The sequence below is a fragment of the Enhydra lutris genome, unplaced genomic scaffold (assembly GCF_002288905.1).
Source record: "Enhydra lutris kenyoni isolate GAN:26980312 unplaced genomic scaffold, ASM228890v2 scaffoldscaffold44, whole genome shotgun sequence".
Lineage (NCBI taxonomy): Eukaryota > Metazoa > Chordata > Mammalia > Carnivora > Mustelidae > Enhydra > Enhydra lutris.
In genome coordinates, this window is record NW_019154128.1 from 1,233,623 (window position 1) to 1,251,782 (window position 18,160).

The 18,160-nt window shown below is 41.5% G+C and overlaps 1 protein-coding gene across 3 annotated transcripts in view; it reads right to left on the reverse strand.

Moving 5' to 3' along the window:
* Positions 1-18,160, reverse strand: part of LOC111155884 (LIM zinc finger domain containing 1) — a 58,880-nt gene that overhangs the window by 20,527 nt on the left and 20,193 nt on the right. For 2 of the 3 annotated variants that reach the window (XM_022516339.1, XM_022516338.1), the window contains exons 1-2: positions 8,238-8,433; positions 3,883-4,042 (exon numbers count right to left, since the gene is read on the reverse strand). In XM_022516339.1, the coding sequence (XP_022372047.1) occupies positions 3,883-4,042; positions 8,238-8,419 (342 nt within the window). In that variant the 5' untranslated portion in view covers positions 8,420-8,433. Of the gene's footprint in view, positions 1-3,882; positions 4,043-8,237; positions 8,434-18,160 lie in introns of those variants that run through there. The other variant, XM_022516340.1, reaches the window with a different exon arrangement.

Genomic DNA, 18,160 nt, shown 5'->3' on the forward strand with positions numbered 1-18,160 from the left:
ATCTATACTATCCAAGTATATATCCAATCTATACTTGCCATCTATACTATCATCAAATATTGTGTAACAAATGATAGAGATACCAATTAATGAGGAAAGTCCTTACACCAAGGTATTTAAAGTTAGAGGGGAAGATAAGCATATACATAAACATGTGAAATGCTCTCCATACTAAAGATATAAACAAAGTGCTGTGGTACTAGAGAAGGTAACTGAAATGAGACAGATGGGAGTAGCCTGAAAACATGAGACACGTGGCCCTGTAATAAAAACACCCTGAGTAAAGCAGTCATTGATGACAGAAGCTGTGGAGCCCAAGATTCACGGAGCCCAATCTTTTATTCTTCCGAGGGTGATGTATTACAGTCTAATGGCAAACTGTAAGTTCACTAGCTGAACCACATGATCTGGTAGGACTGAAGTTCACCTTGAGTAAGGAGCCAAAGCAGGTAATAATCCTGGTTGCAGCTAACTCACTTAAGAGGAGCTGCAGATGAGCCAGAAATAGCTGAGCTCAATCAGCTTACCTCCAGACAAACATCCTCGTGAGTGGGTAGGAAACAGCAGTGTAATGCTAAATTCGCCTCTGGGGCCAAAGGAAGGAGGAACATCCTGGCCATCTCATCCAAAATATCAGAAGTTCCACAGTAAAAATGAATCCCATTTGCAAGGGGAAGTGAGTGCAGAAAACCCACCTATAAGTCTTCAGAACTAATTCTATGGAGAAAAGAGTAGAGGCTGTGCAAATAAGGGAAAAATGATGTTTTTGTTTGTTTTTTTTTTTAAGATTTTTATTTATTTATTTGTCAGAGAGAGCGAGAGTGAGCACAGGCAGAGTGGCAGGCAGAGGCAGAGGGATAAGCAGGCTCCCTGCTGAGCAAGGAGCCCGATGTGGGACTCGATCCCAGAACTCTGGGATCATGACCTGAGCCGAAGGCAGCCGCTTAACCAACCGAGCCACCCAGGCGTCCCAAGAATGATGTTTTAATCATAAGACAAAAGCAGTATCAAAGCTGTAGAGTGCAAAGGACACAGTTGCTATTTTTTTTTTTTAAGATTGTATTTATTTGAGAGAGCGAGCGAGTGTGGGGAGGAGCAAAGGGAGGGACAAGCAGACTCCATGCTGGGTGTGGAGCTGGACACGAGCCCGATCTCATAATGCTGAGATCATGACCTATGCCGAAATCAAGAGTCAGTCATTTAACCAACTGAGCCACCCAGGCGCCCCACATCTGCTATTACTACATATAGCAAGACTGAAGTACATATATTGTGTCTCAATGGAAAGCAAGCCAAGGCAAATTTTTGGGCTTCCTTTTCAATAACCGAGAATACAGATTATTTCTTGGAAGGCTTGGACAGCTTTTCCTCTAATATCATTCAACCAAAAGGAAAAGCCAGATTTTCCACATCAGGTTTACAAATCCCTGGCCTTGAGAAAGGGGTTTTAATTGTCAGTGTAGCTAAAACAGCAATCTTCCTCAGGACCCAAAAGACCTTAAGCTGGGCAACAGCCCATTAATAGACCAGTTCTGGGTATTTGTAACATTCTGGAATAATATCAGACAGACCCAGGGAGCATATTTATAGTCCAGAAGTAAAAGGGAGTGTGAGGTGGACAGGGGGACAAGTGTGAGTCATGCCTTATTCTGTCCTACTGGAAGCTCTCACAGAGCCTTCCCGCTGACTAAGCACAAGTGGCCTGGCAGTTGACAGTTTACAGATGCAGAACCAGCCCCTCAGGAGGTGACTGTGCTTGACAACATAATTAATTCTGAAGTGCCAGGCACACAGACCATATAATATGGAACTAATATTTGGAAAAACTGACCCTGCCTTTCTCTTTTGGGTCCTTCTCTTGCTCCTTTGGACCCTCTCTTAAGGATTCTGCTGTAACTACCCATTTCAATAAAAATGTCTTAGATTTGAAAAGAATATGCAAGGGAAAGAATACCATATTGGGCATTAGGAGACCAAATGAGGTTCTAACCCCATTCATGTCACAGATCTGCTGTGTTATAGGGACATTTCAATCTCTTTGGGCCATGAGGCAGGAAAAAGGCAGGGGTAAGATTGGGATAACAGAGTCTGAAGGCTCATGTTTCCTCAGGAGGCAGACTCCTGACTCTTTTAAGTGACCTCCTTCCTTGCCACAGTCCTGGCATGCCTCCACTGTGCTGACCTGAGAACCTGAATGTCTCATCCAGACCACGGAAGCAGGTCCTCATCCTTTTACTCCAATTGAGCCCCAATTTTGCCCCCGCTCCCTTTCTCTCCTTGCTGCCCAGACCCCTAGCGATTTCCTTTTCTTCTCCAGGAATCTAGCTGCCACCCTCCTCATTACCGCTGGCAGCTTCTCCCACAGCCTCCGGGAGGATCTGTTACCAGGATGCCAAGCAGCACAGCTTCTACTCCACCCTGAATTCCCCCCTACTAGGACTCTCCTATCGCTTGCTAGTCCTAGCCCAAAGCCATTACCACTGACAGAAAAAGAGATTCCTACTGCCCAGGGAAAGAGTTAGGAAGAAATAAAAGAAAAGAGAACATGAGTACCTATTGCTAGGGTTTTTACTGTGAGGAATGTGGTTTCTAGGATATAGCAGGAGCTCAAAAATGTGTTCTGGTGAATAAAACAGTGATCCCTAATCAAACCTCTTAAAGCTGTTCCCAGAGTTACATTACCATATACAGGGCAGCTCTGTATGTCATGTGCATATGATGGACTAAATAGCTTTTCGGCAGGCTGGCCTGGAAACCTCCCCTCACAGGAGGCATTGTTTCTATGGGAAACTGCAGTCTGAGTGGCAAACAATTGACTTACTAATGACCATTAGAAACTACCTTCCTTCCTTTTAAAATGGCTTTTAAAACAGGGAAATTAAAAAATGTGGTAGGCAAAAAGAAATCAAAGAGCACCCATCTCTGGCTATAACAATTCTATGTGCATACATTATCATAGAGAGACAAACGTATGAGTAACACACATATAGATATGTAAGGAGTAAGTTGGTAAAAGTACACGATATAATTGGACACACACACACACATCCTACTCTTACCTTCATTAACAGCATGGGTTCAGCCTCCACGGACTAGTCCCAAAAGCATACATATTCTGTGAGAAGGGGGTTTCAGTGATCATAAGAAATACAAAGGATATGTAGACACCACAAGGTAACACAAAAGAATCAAGAACAAGAATTTGGGGGACACCTGGCTGGCTCAGTTGGTGGAACATGTGACTCTTGATTTTGAGGCTGTGAGTCTGAGCCCTATATTAGATATGGAGATTACTTAACAAAAATAAAATAAATAAATAAATAAAAAAAGAAAGAGCAAGAATTTGAAAAAGAAGATACATAGAAGAGCTTAATATGGACAGGATATCCCTCCAAAGCATCTGAACAAGATCCTCCTCAGGCAATAAATACATGAAGTTCCCACTCACTGCATGAAAGGTCAGTAACAGATGCCCTGCTTTAGAGAGGGTATTTCATGGTGCTCTGAGTCAGGGAAAGAGAGAGAGGCAGGAATCAGTGAGACATGTGTAGGGGGCAAGCAACTGGGGACCTGAGTGGAAAAGCCAGAGAGCCTGTGGCTAACATTTATGAAAAGGCTCTGTCTGCTGAGCTGAAGTGCACAAGTCTGATAGGTCAAGTCATAAGGTACCAAGGGTCCTGAAACAGGAAGGTGAGATGAACAATACAAGTGGCAAGGTGTGGTGCTGGGGACGGTGTCTGACAGGGCATTCTGCACAGAAGTCATCACTGACCTGATGGGTACCAAATACCAGGCATGTCAATATAATCTTCATACTAAAATTCAAAACAAAGAAGGATGCCTCAAAATGGCATCCCTGTGCTTCTGTCCGGGCTGACTCACCTCATAGAAGAGTCCCTCCGGGAACTGCTGGAAGCACTGAGCACACACGAAGCACTGCTCGTGGTACAGCTCCCCGTTACTGTTCACGATCTTCTCAGCAGGTGCAAACCCCCCCTTGCAGCGCTCACAGGTGGCGTTGGCCAGGGCATTGGCCATGTTGCTGTAACACACAAAGGACAGGAAGTCTTTAAGTCTTAGACTCTCAAGTCCTTAGACTTGAGACCAAATGACACGAAGAACTGAGAAGAAAGTTCTACTGATCACAAAATCATACTGTAGCCCTAAAGCTCAATTTCTTGTGTCTTAAGAACTCAAACTGCTCCCATCTCTTTGCCCTTCCATCTAGGTGCTGAAAGGGCCTCCTGCTTGGAATTTGTTTTTCCTTAACATTTCTGACATTCCTCTTGCTAAATATAAGTGAGTGCCTACTACCTGTGAGGAACTAGGGATAGAGACAGAAGTCAAGAGCTGCCTTCAAGGAGATTGAGGTTACAGCTTATAAGTAGCCTAATTAAAGTACCCACAGGTCACCATCTCAAAGCCAATTTCTCTTCCTTCTGAGAACAGAATCTAACCTGCATGTCAACTGAACACCATCTCCTGACACAGGTTATCCCTTTGGTGAGATCCTGCTGAAAGCAACTGCTGCAAGTAGCTCTTAAAACCACCAGACGCCTTACTTAGTCTTGTAATCTCACTGGTAAGAACAAGTATTGAGCACTAACATTATAAGCTGTATCTTAGTCACAGGGTTGTACATTGTGAAAATCATTTTATAGACATGACACGGGGAGGTTCAGGGAATTGGAGTAATCAGCCCAATGTCACAAAGCTCAGTAGTTAAAGGAAGACACGGGACCAGAATCCAGAGTCTCTGTTCATAAAATCAAAACCAGATTATAGTATCCATTTCAGACACCTGAGAAGATGAGATAAGGACACCATCACACTTTGCACACTGGGCAGTCAAATGACCCCGATGAACCCAGTGACCTGGTCTCTTCCTTGCAGTCATTCCACTATTATCTTGAAACATACAGGAGACACTCAATAAATGGACCGATACCCTAACTAACCACTGTGTAGTTTGGAAGAAGAAAAGCATATACTCAGATAATTATTTAGCTCTAACAAGCCCTGGTTTCACATAAAGAACTGCTTTGTTCTAAAAGGCCTTGAAGTGGGGAAGGTCCTCTACCCATAGCAGTCATTGGCCAAGCTGTCCTTCACAAATTGGCAAGTTTATTTTCAGACGCCCACTGAGAGCACAAGCTCTACCTGTGTGTCTAGTTGCCTGGTGCGGCCTGTAACCACCCAGATACTGAGTCAATCCACCTCCTAAAGTTACTGCCAATATTCTCTAGAATCAACCACTCTGTGAGGTAGGTGAGGAGTCTTCATTTTATAGCCAGATTAACTGCCTTGTCCCCAGCCAGTTTCTAAGTTTTCCTGTTTCCTTAGCAGAAGGGCTCACACATACCTTGTCTCAACTCCATCCCGCCCCAATGGAAGACAATTTTGCCTTCTTGCCCTAAATGTTTCAAAGAACAGTATTCCTATTTTGTAGCCTTACCATAACTAACCTCATGTAGGCATACCACATTCATACCACATACCAATCATAACTCTACTTAACAGGCTTAAATACGGAATTAAAACATCACAAAAAAGGGGGGGGTAGGAAGAGAAGCAGCCTCATTGCTTGGCAAGACTGGCCTAAGTCTCATTAAATTTTTTACTTTGTCATTTAAAAATTACTGTGGGTTATGGAGAAAAATGCATCACATTCCCTTCTTCATTTGGGTTTGCCATAAGCCAAATGAACTGTAGCAGTTTTAGCAAAGCTCTTGGAAAGGTTTGGAAAGGTCTTTCTCCTGACCAAAATCCACAGGTGTCTCTAGATGAAGTATAGTAAACCTGCCCCAGTAATTCCTAATATTGTTTTGAAGATAAAATAAGTATATAACTTTGGAAGCCAGAAGATGCTACTCAAATATAAAGCATTATTATTAATTTTGAACCCTCTCAAAAGATTCAGCAGATACTTATAATTTTAACAGAACTCCCAAAGAACAGGAAGAGAAGAATATTCTGGAATGTCTTGATCCATTATCTAGATCAGTGGGTTCTCAAAGTGCAAGGGCCACCGTAACTCTTTTAGGGGTTCAAAAGGTCCTTCCTTTTCCAACTACATCTTTGTAGAGGCATATTTTCATTATACACATTATCTAAAGCAACATATTACACTAGGATAAATGCAGAAGCGGAAATGAGAAACTGTCTTATTTAGACAGACATTAATGAGATTTGCAAAAATGTAATTCAATGCCACTTTTCCCACCAAGCTTTTGTCATTTTGGAAATAGTTATTTTTCATAAAAAGTCATTAATATTAATACTTATTAACATGTAATGAGTTCATTGTTATTTTAAATTAATACACATTTAATTTTGCTCTCGGTTTTTGTTTTCTAAGACAGTGTAAATACTGATAATCAAAAGCTCTTTGGGGACCTCAATAATTTTTAAGAGTGTAAAGTGGTCCTAAAATCAGAGCATTTATCACCTGTTTCCTACTCATTATACTAAACACTGGTTATATTCAAATCTAAATACTCAGTTAGAAAATAGGTAGACACATTATAAAAACAAACGTAGTTTCCCACACATAGGAAAAATAAACCAGCTTTAGAAATAATGTATTATGTATTTTTGAAGAAGTATTCCTTTTAATAACAAGCAGGATAAGAAAAGAAATTACATTAGGGAAAACTTTCAGGAAAGAGCCCCTAATAATCTCACCAGCCTACTGAGCTGTTTACATTTCCTTTTCCTCTCTTGTCTTTGACCCTCTGGCACTGTGAATTTTTTCAATGGACTATTTTTTAGAGTAGGTTCAGGTTCACAGTGAAACAGAGGAAGGCGCAGAGTTCCCCTTCACCCCTACATGCCAGTCTCCCCCTCCACCCCCGCTACCATCATCCTCCATCAGAGAGGTACTTGGTTACAACTGATGAACCTACTGTGACCTGCATTTTTTTTTCAGTTGTTTTTTATATTTAACACTACCTATGATAGAAATTACATTTTAAAAGTCATAAATGATAGTTATAACTGTCATCCAGCTAGTTAAAATTAGTTGGCTAATTTTTCAAAAAAGGATTTTTGCTAAGAAGTGGTACTGATGACAAAGCATACATATGTTGGGAAATATATATGTAAAAGCCTTTAGTAGAGCATCTTCACATTTGGTCAGTTATAACTGATTTACCTGATCCTCTTCCACAAATCAACTGCACACAGAAAACTTGGTATCACTGAGCTTTTTGTTTTTCAAGTGCTTCATTGGTCAAAGTCTGTGAAACAAACTTTTTGGCATGAAATGAAAACATGTGTAAATCCAAAAAGCATCTTGAGAGTCCATAAAGCACTCTGGTTACAATATAATTTTAATTACCCAATTACACATAAACAGAACTTTTTATAAGTTGTGAAAACAAATGACATCTGTTACAATACCACACAGAGTGGATTAATGGAAATAGAGAATCAGGTCAGTTATATTCTCCTTAACTCTTAATTGACAAATTGAGCTCTAGAAAACACTCCCCAAAGCAGTGACACAGTCTTTGCAGAAGCAACCTTCCCAGTAGACTGTCTGCAATAATTCCAAGCTTTTAACTTTGCAGGAGGTTAACAATCTTCCATGAGTTGGTCTAAATACTACTCTGCACTACTTTTTTTAGTTGTTTGCTAAAACCCATTTAATAACATGAATTAGACATTTTAGAGTTAGTGGCATATATATGTATATATAAATACATGTATATTTGCTAGTTACACAGCATTCTTATTTCTTATTTATTCATTTAGTCCCCTCAAGACAGTATTAAGGAACCCAGTCAGCCTATGTCAAACTGCTGACTGTTAAACTTAACAGAAATGTTTATCTTTATCAACAGTCTGTTTTTAAAACAATTCAGTTTTTACTGCTCCCTCAACCGACCCCTCATCTGTGGGAAGTTTTAGAGCATACAACTTTTCTATTATAAATCCTCACAGCAGAAACTCTAAACCTCCCTTTTGGACTATGTAATGAAAATATGCTATTATCTGGAACTTACTGAACACAAAGACATCACTACTATTACTTTAAAGGTAGCATTTTTTCTTTCACTTCTGCATTTCATCTGGTATATTCCTGCCTGCTGGAATATGCCCCCCCACCCCAATCACCCTGGAATGCCCCTCCTGAAAGTTGAGAAAATAAAACCATCAATGGGCAATGAACTCAAAGCCCAAGAAGCCTAGATCTGGAAAACAGGAGCGCCTCTTCCAGAAGAGGAGACACTTACAATTTCGCATAAAAGTCACAAAACTCCTTGTAGACCTTTACGTCACTGTGCCTGCGCTGCAGTTTGGACACAGCCCTCTCGTCTTCATTGCCATTAGCCTGGTGGACACTGTTAAGGGCTGCCTGGGGGATTTCTTCATTTTCTGGGATAACATGGGGGCGCGCCCTGCCCGGGAACGCCATCCGCGGGTGCTTGATAGCTCTGAGCCCAGGGCAGAGAGTAGCAGGACAGGGGACGGAGAAACAATATCCAGGCCTCCCCCGCTTCCCTGCCAGGGTCACTCCCACTATTCCCACACACGTCAGCCCTGCGTTTGCCAGGGTCGCTCCTGGCCCTTCATGTTAAGAGCTCTAGCAGCAAAGCAGTCACTTGGTGTGCCAGTCCTGATTTATGGAGGCATTTCTGGGAGCTCTAGAAACACTCCCCAAAGCAGTGACACAGTCTTTGCAGAAACAACCTTCCCAGTAGACTGTCTGTAAACACTGCCACAGGAATAGAGGTTTGCTTGGCAGGGTCCAAGAGAAACAAACATCCACATGCCCTGGGGAATCTGCACCAAGCGTCATCCACACGAGCACTGTGCTTCTTGTAAAGCACCCCCAGATATTCTGTTTCTAACAAGCTCCCTGCTGAGGCCAATGCAGCTGGCACACTCTGGGGGATATCCTAATGCCCAGGGCATGCTTGCCAGCTATGCCCATAGCTGCCTTCCCCCAAGGGTCTGGGAGTCCCTGAGATCTGGAGCTACTTTTGACTTTTATTGATCCTAGCAGTTGGCACATAGCAAGAGTTAAATGATGTGTTCCATGAATGGATACAAGAGGAAATAGGAAAGAGTTGGAGTCTAGTTAGAAACCCCCAGCTAATGGTGGTCTTTATTATGGCTAAGGATGCCACTGGCATTCCTGCTGTGGTCAGTCCACACGGTTGTCATCTTGTAGCCGTGTCACAGATGAGGAGGGTGATGATGATGAAGGCCACAGGCAATACAGGGATTGAGAACCTTTCTCCAAAAACAAGTCAGAGGGTTATAAGGTGTAGCACAGGGAACACAGGCAATGGTATTATAATAGCATGGTATGGTGACAAATGGTAGCCATGTTTGTAGTGAGCATATAGCATAGATCATAGAGTTGTGAAATCACTACGTTGTATACCTGAAACTAATGTAACAGTGTCAACTACACTTTAATAATTAAAAAAATACACACACACACACACACACACACACACACACACACACACACGAAACAAACCCAAAACACTTAAAAAGCAAACACTGTAGAATTTCGTGGATAAAATATAGGAGAGTAGTTTGAAGACTGATTCATTTTAAAGAGAGCAAGTGAGAGATTGGGCATGGATGTGCACATGGGGGTAGGGGCTGAGGGGCAATCCACAGATTGCAACCTGTAATCGTTTTTGATCTATGGAATTGTAATTTAGAGAATGTTACTGCTATGGACTGAATGTCTATGTCCCTCCAAAATTCCCATGTCTGAAAGCTAATCCCAAATGTGATGGTATTAGGAGGTGGGACTTTTGGGAAGTAATTAAGGTTGGATTAGATCATGAGAGTGGGATTATAATCCCCTCATTATGGGATTAACATCCTTATAAGAAGAGGAAGACACACAGATCACTCTGTCAATCAGTCATGTGAGGATATAGCCAAAGGGAGCTGTGTGCAAGCCAAAATGTGGATCCTTACCAGACACTGGATCTGCTGTACCTTGATCTTGAACTGCCTAGCCTCCAGAGTCTTTAGAAATAATTATTTGTTTAAGCCATAGAGTCTATGGTATTTTTGTCATAGCAGTCCAAACTGACTAAGCCAGCTACATGGAATCTTATAGCATGTGATCTTTTTAAATTTTATTTATTTTTTATTTATTGGACAGAGAGCGAGCAAGCCAGAGAGCACAAGAAGAGGGAATGGCAGAGGGAAAGGGCCAAGCTTGCTCTGCACTGAGCAGGGAGCTTGATGCAGGGCTTGATCCTAGGCCCCTGGGATCATGACCTGAGCTGAAGGCAGACGCTTATTCATCCGAGCCACCCAGGCACCCCATATGTGATCTTCTAAAGGCTGACTTTTTGTATTCTGCATAATGCCCTCGAAATCCATCCAAATTGTTAATATATATAAACAGTGTATTCCTTTTTTATTGCTGAGTAATATTCCATGGTACGGACATACCATGGTTTGTTTGACCATTTACCCACTGAAGGTCATTTAAGTAGTTCCTAGTTTGGGGCCCTTGTGAATAAAGCTGTGTATCAGTTCCTATGTAAATGTAAGTTTTCATATCTCTGGGCTAAATGTCCAAGAGTGAAATTTCTGAGTTATATAAATATATGTGTAGTTTATTTAAGAAACTGCCAAACGATTTTCTTAGAGTGGTTATAGCGTTTTACATTGCCACCAGCAATGTATGAGAGATAGTTTCTTCACATCTTCACCAGCATTTGGTGCTACCATTATCTTTAATTTTAGCTGTTCCAATAGGTGTGTAGTCACATCTTTTGTATATGTAAATACATATTGTATGTATATGTATTAAGTTTATGTTTATGTATATGTATTAAGTTTATGTATATGCAGATAAGTACAAAAAATACATCAGAAACTTCAGTCTACCAGATAACTGTATTGACTAGAAGAGAAAAGGTAATACATGTATTTGGGAAAGAATTCAAACACTACAGAGAGATATAAAATGAAAAATAAAGTCTCTTAATAATTTATCCGCACCTTCAACTAAGTCATTTCCATGGTATCTTTCTGCTAGATCAGATTAGTGCTGGAAATTTAGTAAAAATTCTCTTATCTCTTCAAATTACGCTATTTTAAAAAATGCTGTGTTAAGGTGAAGCAGGGAGGAGACCTTCCATTTTTTCTGGTTTCCTCTACTTCCAGTTGGGACTATTTTAATGTGTGCTTGGCACACAGTAAGGCCAAATAGAATTCTTCAGTAGAAATCATGTCAGTAGGAGTTAGTTTTATGATCGCAGTTATCATATATGATGCTAATATTTTTAAACTATTTAATCAACCAGTGTGACTATATGGATGTTGAGACAGATTCATGGCTCTGTCTCTTTGTTTACAGTTTTGCCAGATCTCATTCTTTTTTCCTTTCTCTTTTATAACCAAGGAATCTCATAACTGGCAGCTGAGAAGGAGAAGGGAGGCTAAGGTTCTAAAGAAAGAAAAGATGGGCGGGACAGAGCCCGAACTTCTATCCCACATCTCCTTCCTATGAGGTCCCCCCTTCCTCTCAGGAGCAAAAGACCCTGGCCAGTTGACTCTTGCAGAGAAATTTTCTGAACCTTACATGCTCTGAACCTTATGCTGAATCAACAAAGGAACTCACACAGTGAGAGGGCCAACTAGGAAGGCTTAGCCCTTGCAATTGTGAATGAACACTGGTACTGGTACTTAGGAGCTAGTAGCAATGGGCTGCCTTTCCTTGAACAGCTTTTCCACTAAGGTCTGTAGCTTCTTAAAAAGTAATTGCTCCCATTAGGGGCACGTGGGTGGCTCAGCAGGTTGTGTCTGACTCTGATCTCAGCTCAGGTCTTGATCTCAGCATTTTGAGTTCAAGCCCCACATTGGGCTCCACACTGGGTATGGAGCCTGCTTGCTTGCTTTCTTTCTTCCTTTCTTTCTCTATGTGTCTTTCTCTGTAGGGTTTATTAGGATCATGCCCTCGAGGTCCATCCATGTTTTGTTTTTGAATTTTTATTTATTTTTTTAATTCCTTTTCAGTGTTCCAGAATTCATTGTTTATGCACCACACCCAGTGCTCCATGCAGCAAGTGCCCTCCATAATACCCACCACCAGGCTCACCCAACCTCCCACCGCCACCCCTCCAAACCTGTCAGATTGTTTTTCAGAGTCCACAGTCTCTCATGGTTCATCTCCCCCTCCAATTTCCCCCAACTCCCTTCTCCTCTCCATCTCCCCATGTCCTCCGTGTTATTTCTTATGCTCCACAAATAAGCGAAACCATATGATAATTAACTCTCTCTGCTTGACTTATTTCACTCAGCATAATCTCTTCCAGTCCCGTCCATTTTGATATAAAAGTTGGGTATTCATCCTCTCTGATGGAGGCATAATACTCCACAGTGTATATGGACCACATCTTCCTTATCCATTCGTCTGTTGAAGGGCATCTTGGTTCTTTCCAAAGTTTGGCGACTGTGGCCATTGCTGCTATGAACACTGGGGTACAGATGGCCCTCTTTTTCACTACATCTGTATCTTTGGGGTAAATACCCAGTAGTGCAATTGCAGGGTTGTATTTTTACTTTCTTAAGGAATCTCCACACTGTTTTCCAAAGTGGCTGCACCAACTTGCATTCCCACCAACAGTGTAAGAGGGTTCCCCTTTCTCCACATCCTCTCCAACACATGTTGTTTACTGTCTTGTTAATTTTGGCCATTCTAACAGGTGTAAGGCGCTATCTCAATATGGTTTTGATTTGAATCTCCCTGATGGGAGCCTACTTTAAAAAAAAAGGAAAAAAAGTTAACTACTCACATTATTCCTCTGTTTGCTTATTTGCATTATTTTACATCATTTCTGAACATATGGAACTTTTATTATGAACTCACAATGCAACAGGCCTAAGGGGTACCTGAGAAGTGCCTGCCGAATGACTAAACAATACAAGTCACAGCCTGTTCTATGAGTATACAAGGTACTTAAGGAAATAATATATGGATATACATGTTTTCTTCCATCATTCAAGCAAATAAGGATGAAGATTTCTATTTCAGTGCCAGGTAGTGAGTGAAAAGGGCTGTCTGTGTGTGTCCTAGTACCTGAGTAAGAGCAGTAACCATGTGGCCAATGCAAGGTTAGGTGGCACTATTTACCCCAAAAGGACTGCGTAAGGGAGTCAGTTGGTCAATCACTTCTTACCCAGGTTACCAAGAAGAGAACTAAAATAAATGTGTGGTTATTTTTCCAAGAGGCCATGGGGGGTCATTTTAGGCCAAATCAACACCACTGCTTAAGTTTAATATCCAAGCATTTTGCTACTTTCAAACCATTTTGACACTTAATAATGTCTCTCTAAGAAATGTAAACAATCCTTTTAGACTGTGACTGCAGCCATGAGAAAAATATTTATCTGAGCACCTCTGATGGAAATTACTACTGCTACTACAGTGGAATCAAAATAGTCCTTGGGGCACCTGGGTGGCTCAGTGGGTTAAGCCTCTGCCTTCAGCTCAGGTCATGATCTCAGGGTCCTGGGATCGAGTCCCACATCGGGTTCTCTGCTCGGCAGGGAGCCTGCTTCCTCCTCTCTCTCTCTCTGCTTGCCTCTCTGCCTACTTGTGATCTCTCTCTGTCAAATAAGTAAAATTAAAAAAAAAAAAATAGTCCTTGAAGTAGGGTAGGAAACTGTTTTTAAAAAATATTCCAAAAGCCAGTTTTGTCTGAATAGTGAGCCTGTTAGGTGGCTTTTGCTGAAGACCTAGGGTTTCCCAAGGCCCATGCATGGTTCCTTAAGGATTCTTCCCAAGAGGTTCTAATATCTAATCAGCTCTGCTCATCATGGTTGATTAAAGTCTTTGAGAGGCTCCATAGGACAGGTCTGAATCCCAATCTACAGAAGACAGACTTATATTTCATAAACTCAACATTTTTTGATCATCTACTGTGGGCCAAACTCTACCACCCATTTGGGCTGCTACAACACAATACCATGGACCATATGGCCTACAAACAGCAGAAATTTATTTCTTACAGTTACAGAGGCTCAAAGTCTAAGATTGAGGTGCCAGCATGCTTGGGTTCTGGTAAGTGCCCCTCTCCCCTCTTCCTGGCTCATTCCCTCTCATTGTGTCCTCATGTGGTAGACAGTGCTAGGAAGCTCTGAGTGACCTCTTTTGTAAGGGCACTAATCTCATTCATGAAAGCTCCACCCTCATGACCGAAGCACCTCCCAAAGGCCCCACCTCCCAATACCATCACCTTTGGGGGCTAAGATTTTGGTATATGAATTCTGGGAGGGCACAAACATTCAGACCACAGCAGGCAGGACCTGGGATCCTGGTGGACTGAATCTAATAGTCTGTTAGATCTAAACCACACACAGCATATCTGATGTTAAGCTGACCATTCCAGTGTCCTGTAAAGAATGCTGAAGGCCGGGACGCCTGGGTGGCTCAGTTGGTTAAGCAGCTGCCTTTGGCTCAGGTCATGATCCCAGCGTCCTGGGATTGAGTCCCACATCGGGCTCCTTGCTCGTCAGGGAGCCTGCTTCTCCCTCTGCCTGCCATTCTGTCTGCCTGTGCTCGCTCTCTCTCCCTCTCTCTCTCTGACAAAAAAAAAAAAAAAATCTAAAAAAAAAAAAAAAAAAAAAAAAAAAAGAATGCTGAAGGCCTTCAGATTCCACCCATCTAGCTAACTCCATTTCAGGCAAAAGAAATCCCACCCAACATACTACCTAGCCAAAGATAAATAACTTACTTAGAGATATCACACAAAAATACTGTAGCTATTTCCAGGAGCTCAAATACTTTTTTTTTTTTTTAAGATTTTATTTATTTATTTGACAGAGATCACAAATAGGCAGAGAGGCAGGCAGAGAGAGAGGAGGAAGCAGGCTCCCTGCAGGGCAGAGAACCTGATGTGGGGCTCGATCCCAGGACCCTGGGATCACGACCTGAGCCGAAGGCAGAGGCCTTAACCCACTGAGCCACCCAGGTGCCCCCAGGAGCTCAAATACTTAAAGCCCAGATATAATCATATGCATGGTTACCAAAATTAATACTCAACTTTTTAATAACTGGTATTTTAAATTCTCTCAAATAGCAACAACTTATCTAGTGGTTTTTAAAATCCAAGCTGAACATTCTGACCAACTGCTTCTAAAACATAGGACTCCAATACAGAAAAAAAGGCAGTGCTACTACATGTTTTATACCATTCCACAGATAGCTGTGCTTATGTGGATGGCTAGGCCAAGCACTTGTCAATAACAACTACTAGAATATAGTTTCTCCAACTTCAATCAAAGGCTTCCATGAATACTGGGATATTCAAACTGTTGAGAGAGCCTGGGTAAATTAACATATGGAAAAATGAATTATTTCCACTACGAGTCCCTATTCTACTCAAATGGAAAATTTAATCTGATTTTCCCCCTACTATGCACCAAAACACAAGAATCGTGACATGCAAGTACAGATAATGGAGCTGGAAAGTTCTTTCGCATTTCCCAGTGACAAGGACAAATGCACTGTTTTCTTTCAACACACAGTGAGGAAAGAGCCAAAGGTCAGCTGATTAGAGAGGATAGAGTTGCAATTAACATGCCATTTTGCCTTGTCTGTTAAAATTGTTTCCTAATTCTGGATTGCACAAGCAAAAAAAAAGTATTTATTACAACAGAGGCAAGAGAGTGAGAAAGAAATAAGATGCACATCTTAAACTAACTTCAAAGAAAGGCACATTTGTTAGCTGCCTGCATGGGTGCTGCTTATGGATCATGATCAAAGCAGGGAAGAACCACTCTATCTAGCTTTGTTACTGTACCTTGGAAATAACTGAGGAGAATAAGTAGAAAACATTATTGCCTAATAAGGAGGAAAGAACAGACTTAAAGGACCTCCCTATATACTAGTTACTGCCTTCCCAGGGCCTCCCACTCATCCCAAACACTCAGACCAGCACAGCAGTGACCCAGAGGCTGGGATACTTGTATCCGATTCTAGCACCTTCTTAAATGAAACTCACCTAAAAGTTAGAGAATCTTTGGTGTTGAAGACAGAAGATTTATAGCACCCCAAATTTTGTGCTGTTTTAAGAAGTGTGTTCATATCTCTCATAAGGAAAATGAGTGAAAATGAGTGATAATTTTCAAGAAGTAAACTTCAGGCATGTTTTCCATACTAAAATCAACAATTAAAATATAATGTTTCTAGTGAAAGCCGGTGAGGTAAAAATTCCTCATCTGGTGTCTGGAACTGTCCTGGTTTTATTTTTGATGCCCATAGCAAGAGAGTCCCTACTCGGGAGCCATTAGGTGAGAGCTGCCACATGCTCTCCTCAGTGCCCTGAGGGTTCTGTGACACAAGACAGGTCCTGAGGTGATCTGTAGCTCAGGAATACTCTGCCCACAACAGGCACAAGTTATTGTAAATTTTAGTTCAGTTTTTCAACCTTAACAAATTAACAAGCATTGACAATCTACTTAGCTGCCTACTTCTTGGGAAGTACCTCTTTCTGGACTATCTCTAGAAGTTTTCCAACATTACCCAACCAACAAATACCCACCCACTTCAGCATGTAGAGGATACAGAGCCTAGGGAAGATACAGGAACAAGACTGAAATAAAGCTTCTTACAGTGTTTCCCCCCTCATCCGTGACACTCTGACACTGGCAGGTCTACTTTATTTAGAGACATTCTGAGCCATGTGCAGAGAGAAACCAACAGAGTTCAATACTTGTGGTATCCTTCCCTGGCACAGGCACAAGAGCACTGACTTGCTGCCTGCAACTAGCCACCCTATCTCTGCAATAATGATGACTTTCTCATCCCAAAAGGCAACCCATTACAGAAAGAAAGATACACAAAATCAGACTGGGAAAGTAGCAGAATGTGTGGCAACAAGGCAAAAATCAGTAATAACAGAAAACTAACAATTGACATAACAATGGAGCAGCCTCAGTTTTTGGAAGCCCCACGTCTATAGGAGCATAAGCACTCTGGGACAGGATCACTGGGTTGCACTGTGTTGTTTGGCAAGTTGAATTTCTCCACCCCCATCAACCCCAAAGCAACACAGCTTGTTAAGGAGCATTTATAAAAGGCAGAGAAGATTCACTCATATTCTTGTCATCTAGAGATAAGCACTTCAACATGTTGATCTCTGTTCCTTGTAAAATACATAACACACACGATTGTAAATAAAGGCAAGACTGTTGCATGGTGATTGTTCAGAATTATCTTTATTCCTAGTACTGATCATGAAAGGACATAAAGTTCTTGAGATGAATACCACTGACCCCTTTTTCCCTGAACTCTCTATCTGAAACTTGCCCCGTCCTCAAATTTCTATTCAAGGTCTTTTCTAAAAAGCCTGCTCTGAGCACTCTAGCCTGTACTAATCTGTTTAGCATCTACAGAGCTCACTGAGTATCCTGTTTAGTGAATGGGTGAGATTTTAGTCGATTCCACACTGTGTTCTGTATTGCAGAGGTACTCCTCTCAAGAACACCGTGAGCCCTTTGGTGTGAAAACTTCTAGAGTCTTTACATCAAACACTATCTTAGTAGGCAATTAATCAAATTAGCCCTTTTGTGAAAAGGTGCTGCCCAACAGAGCTGGGGAGGTGCTGGTAAGCTGCCACTGTCCCCAGAAATTCAAGACAACTCAGAGTAGCTTCAGTATGTACTTAAGCATGACATTCTCTTGTCAGTAAAGATAACTCTCTTAACATCACTGCAGTCTGAAATCTATATGCTTTCTAACGAAGTCTCACTAGATCCCCATGGTTGCTCAAATAAGTGGAGTGTTTGGTCAACTAAAAAAACATTCCTAGAATTCATAAGCTGGGCAATTTTTCTCTGATTTTTCAAACATCCTCACTGGAAAATATCTCTGTAGCAAATACTCCATTATCCAAATCATTTCTCCCTGTTATTCATACTGTGACCCACTAACATATATTCTTACCCCTAAACATCTTTTTAAAAAGATACCTTGTGTCCTAACCAAAATAGATGAATTTGAGAAAGCCCTGTATTTCAAATATAGAACAATATTTTTAGCTAAGAATGTTGACTTATGAGAATGCCCGGCTTACCAGGGAAACCCTTCAGTGAATCCACAGGCTCCTTATATGGCAGGGGTAGCCATCAGCACCAAACTTTCTGGTTCTAAATGACATTCTTATTT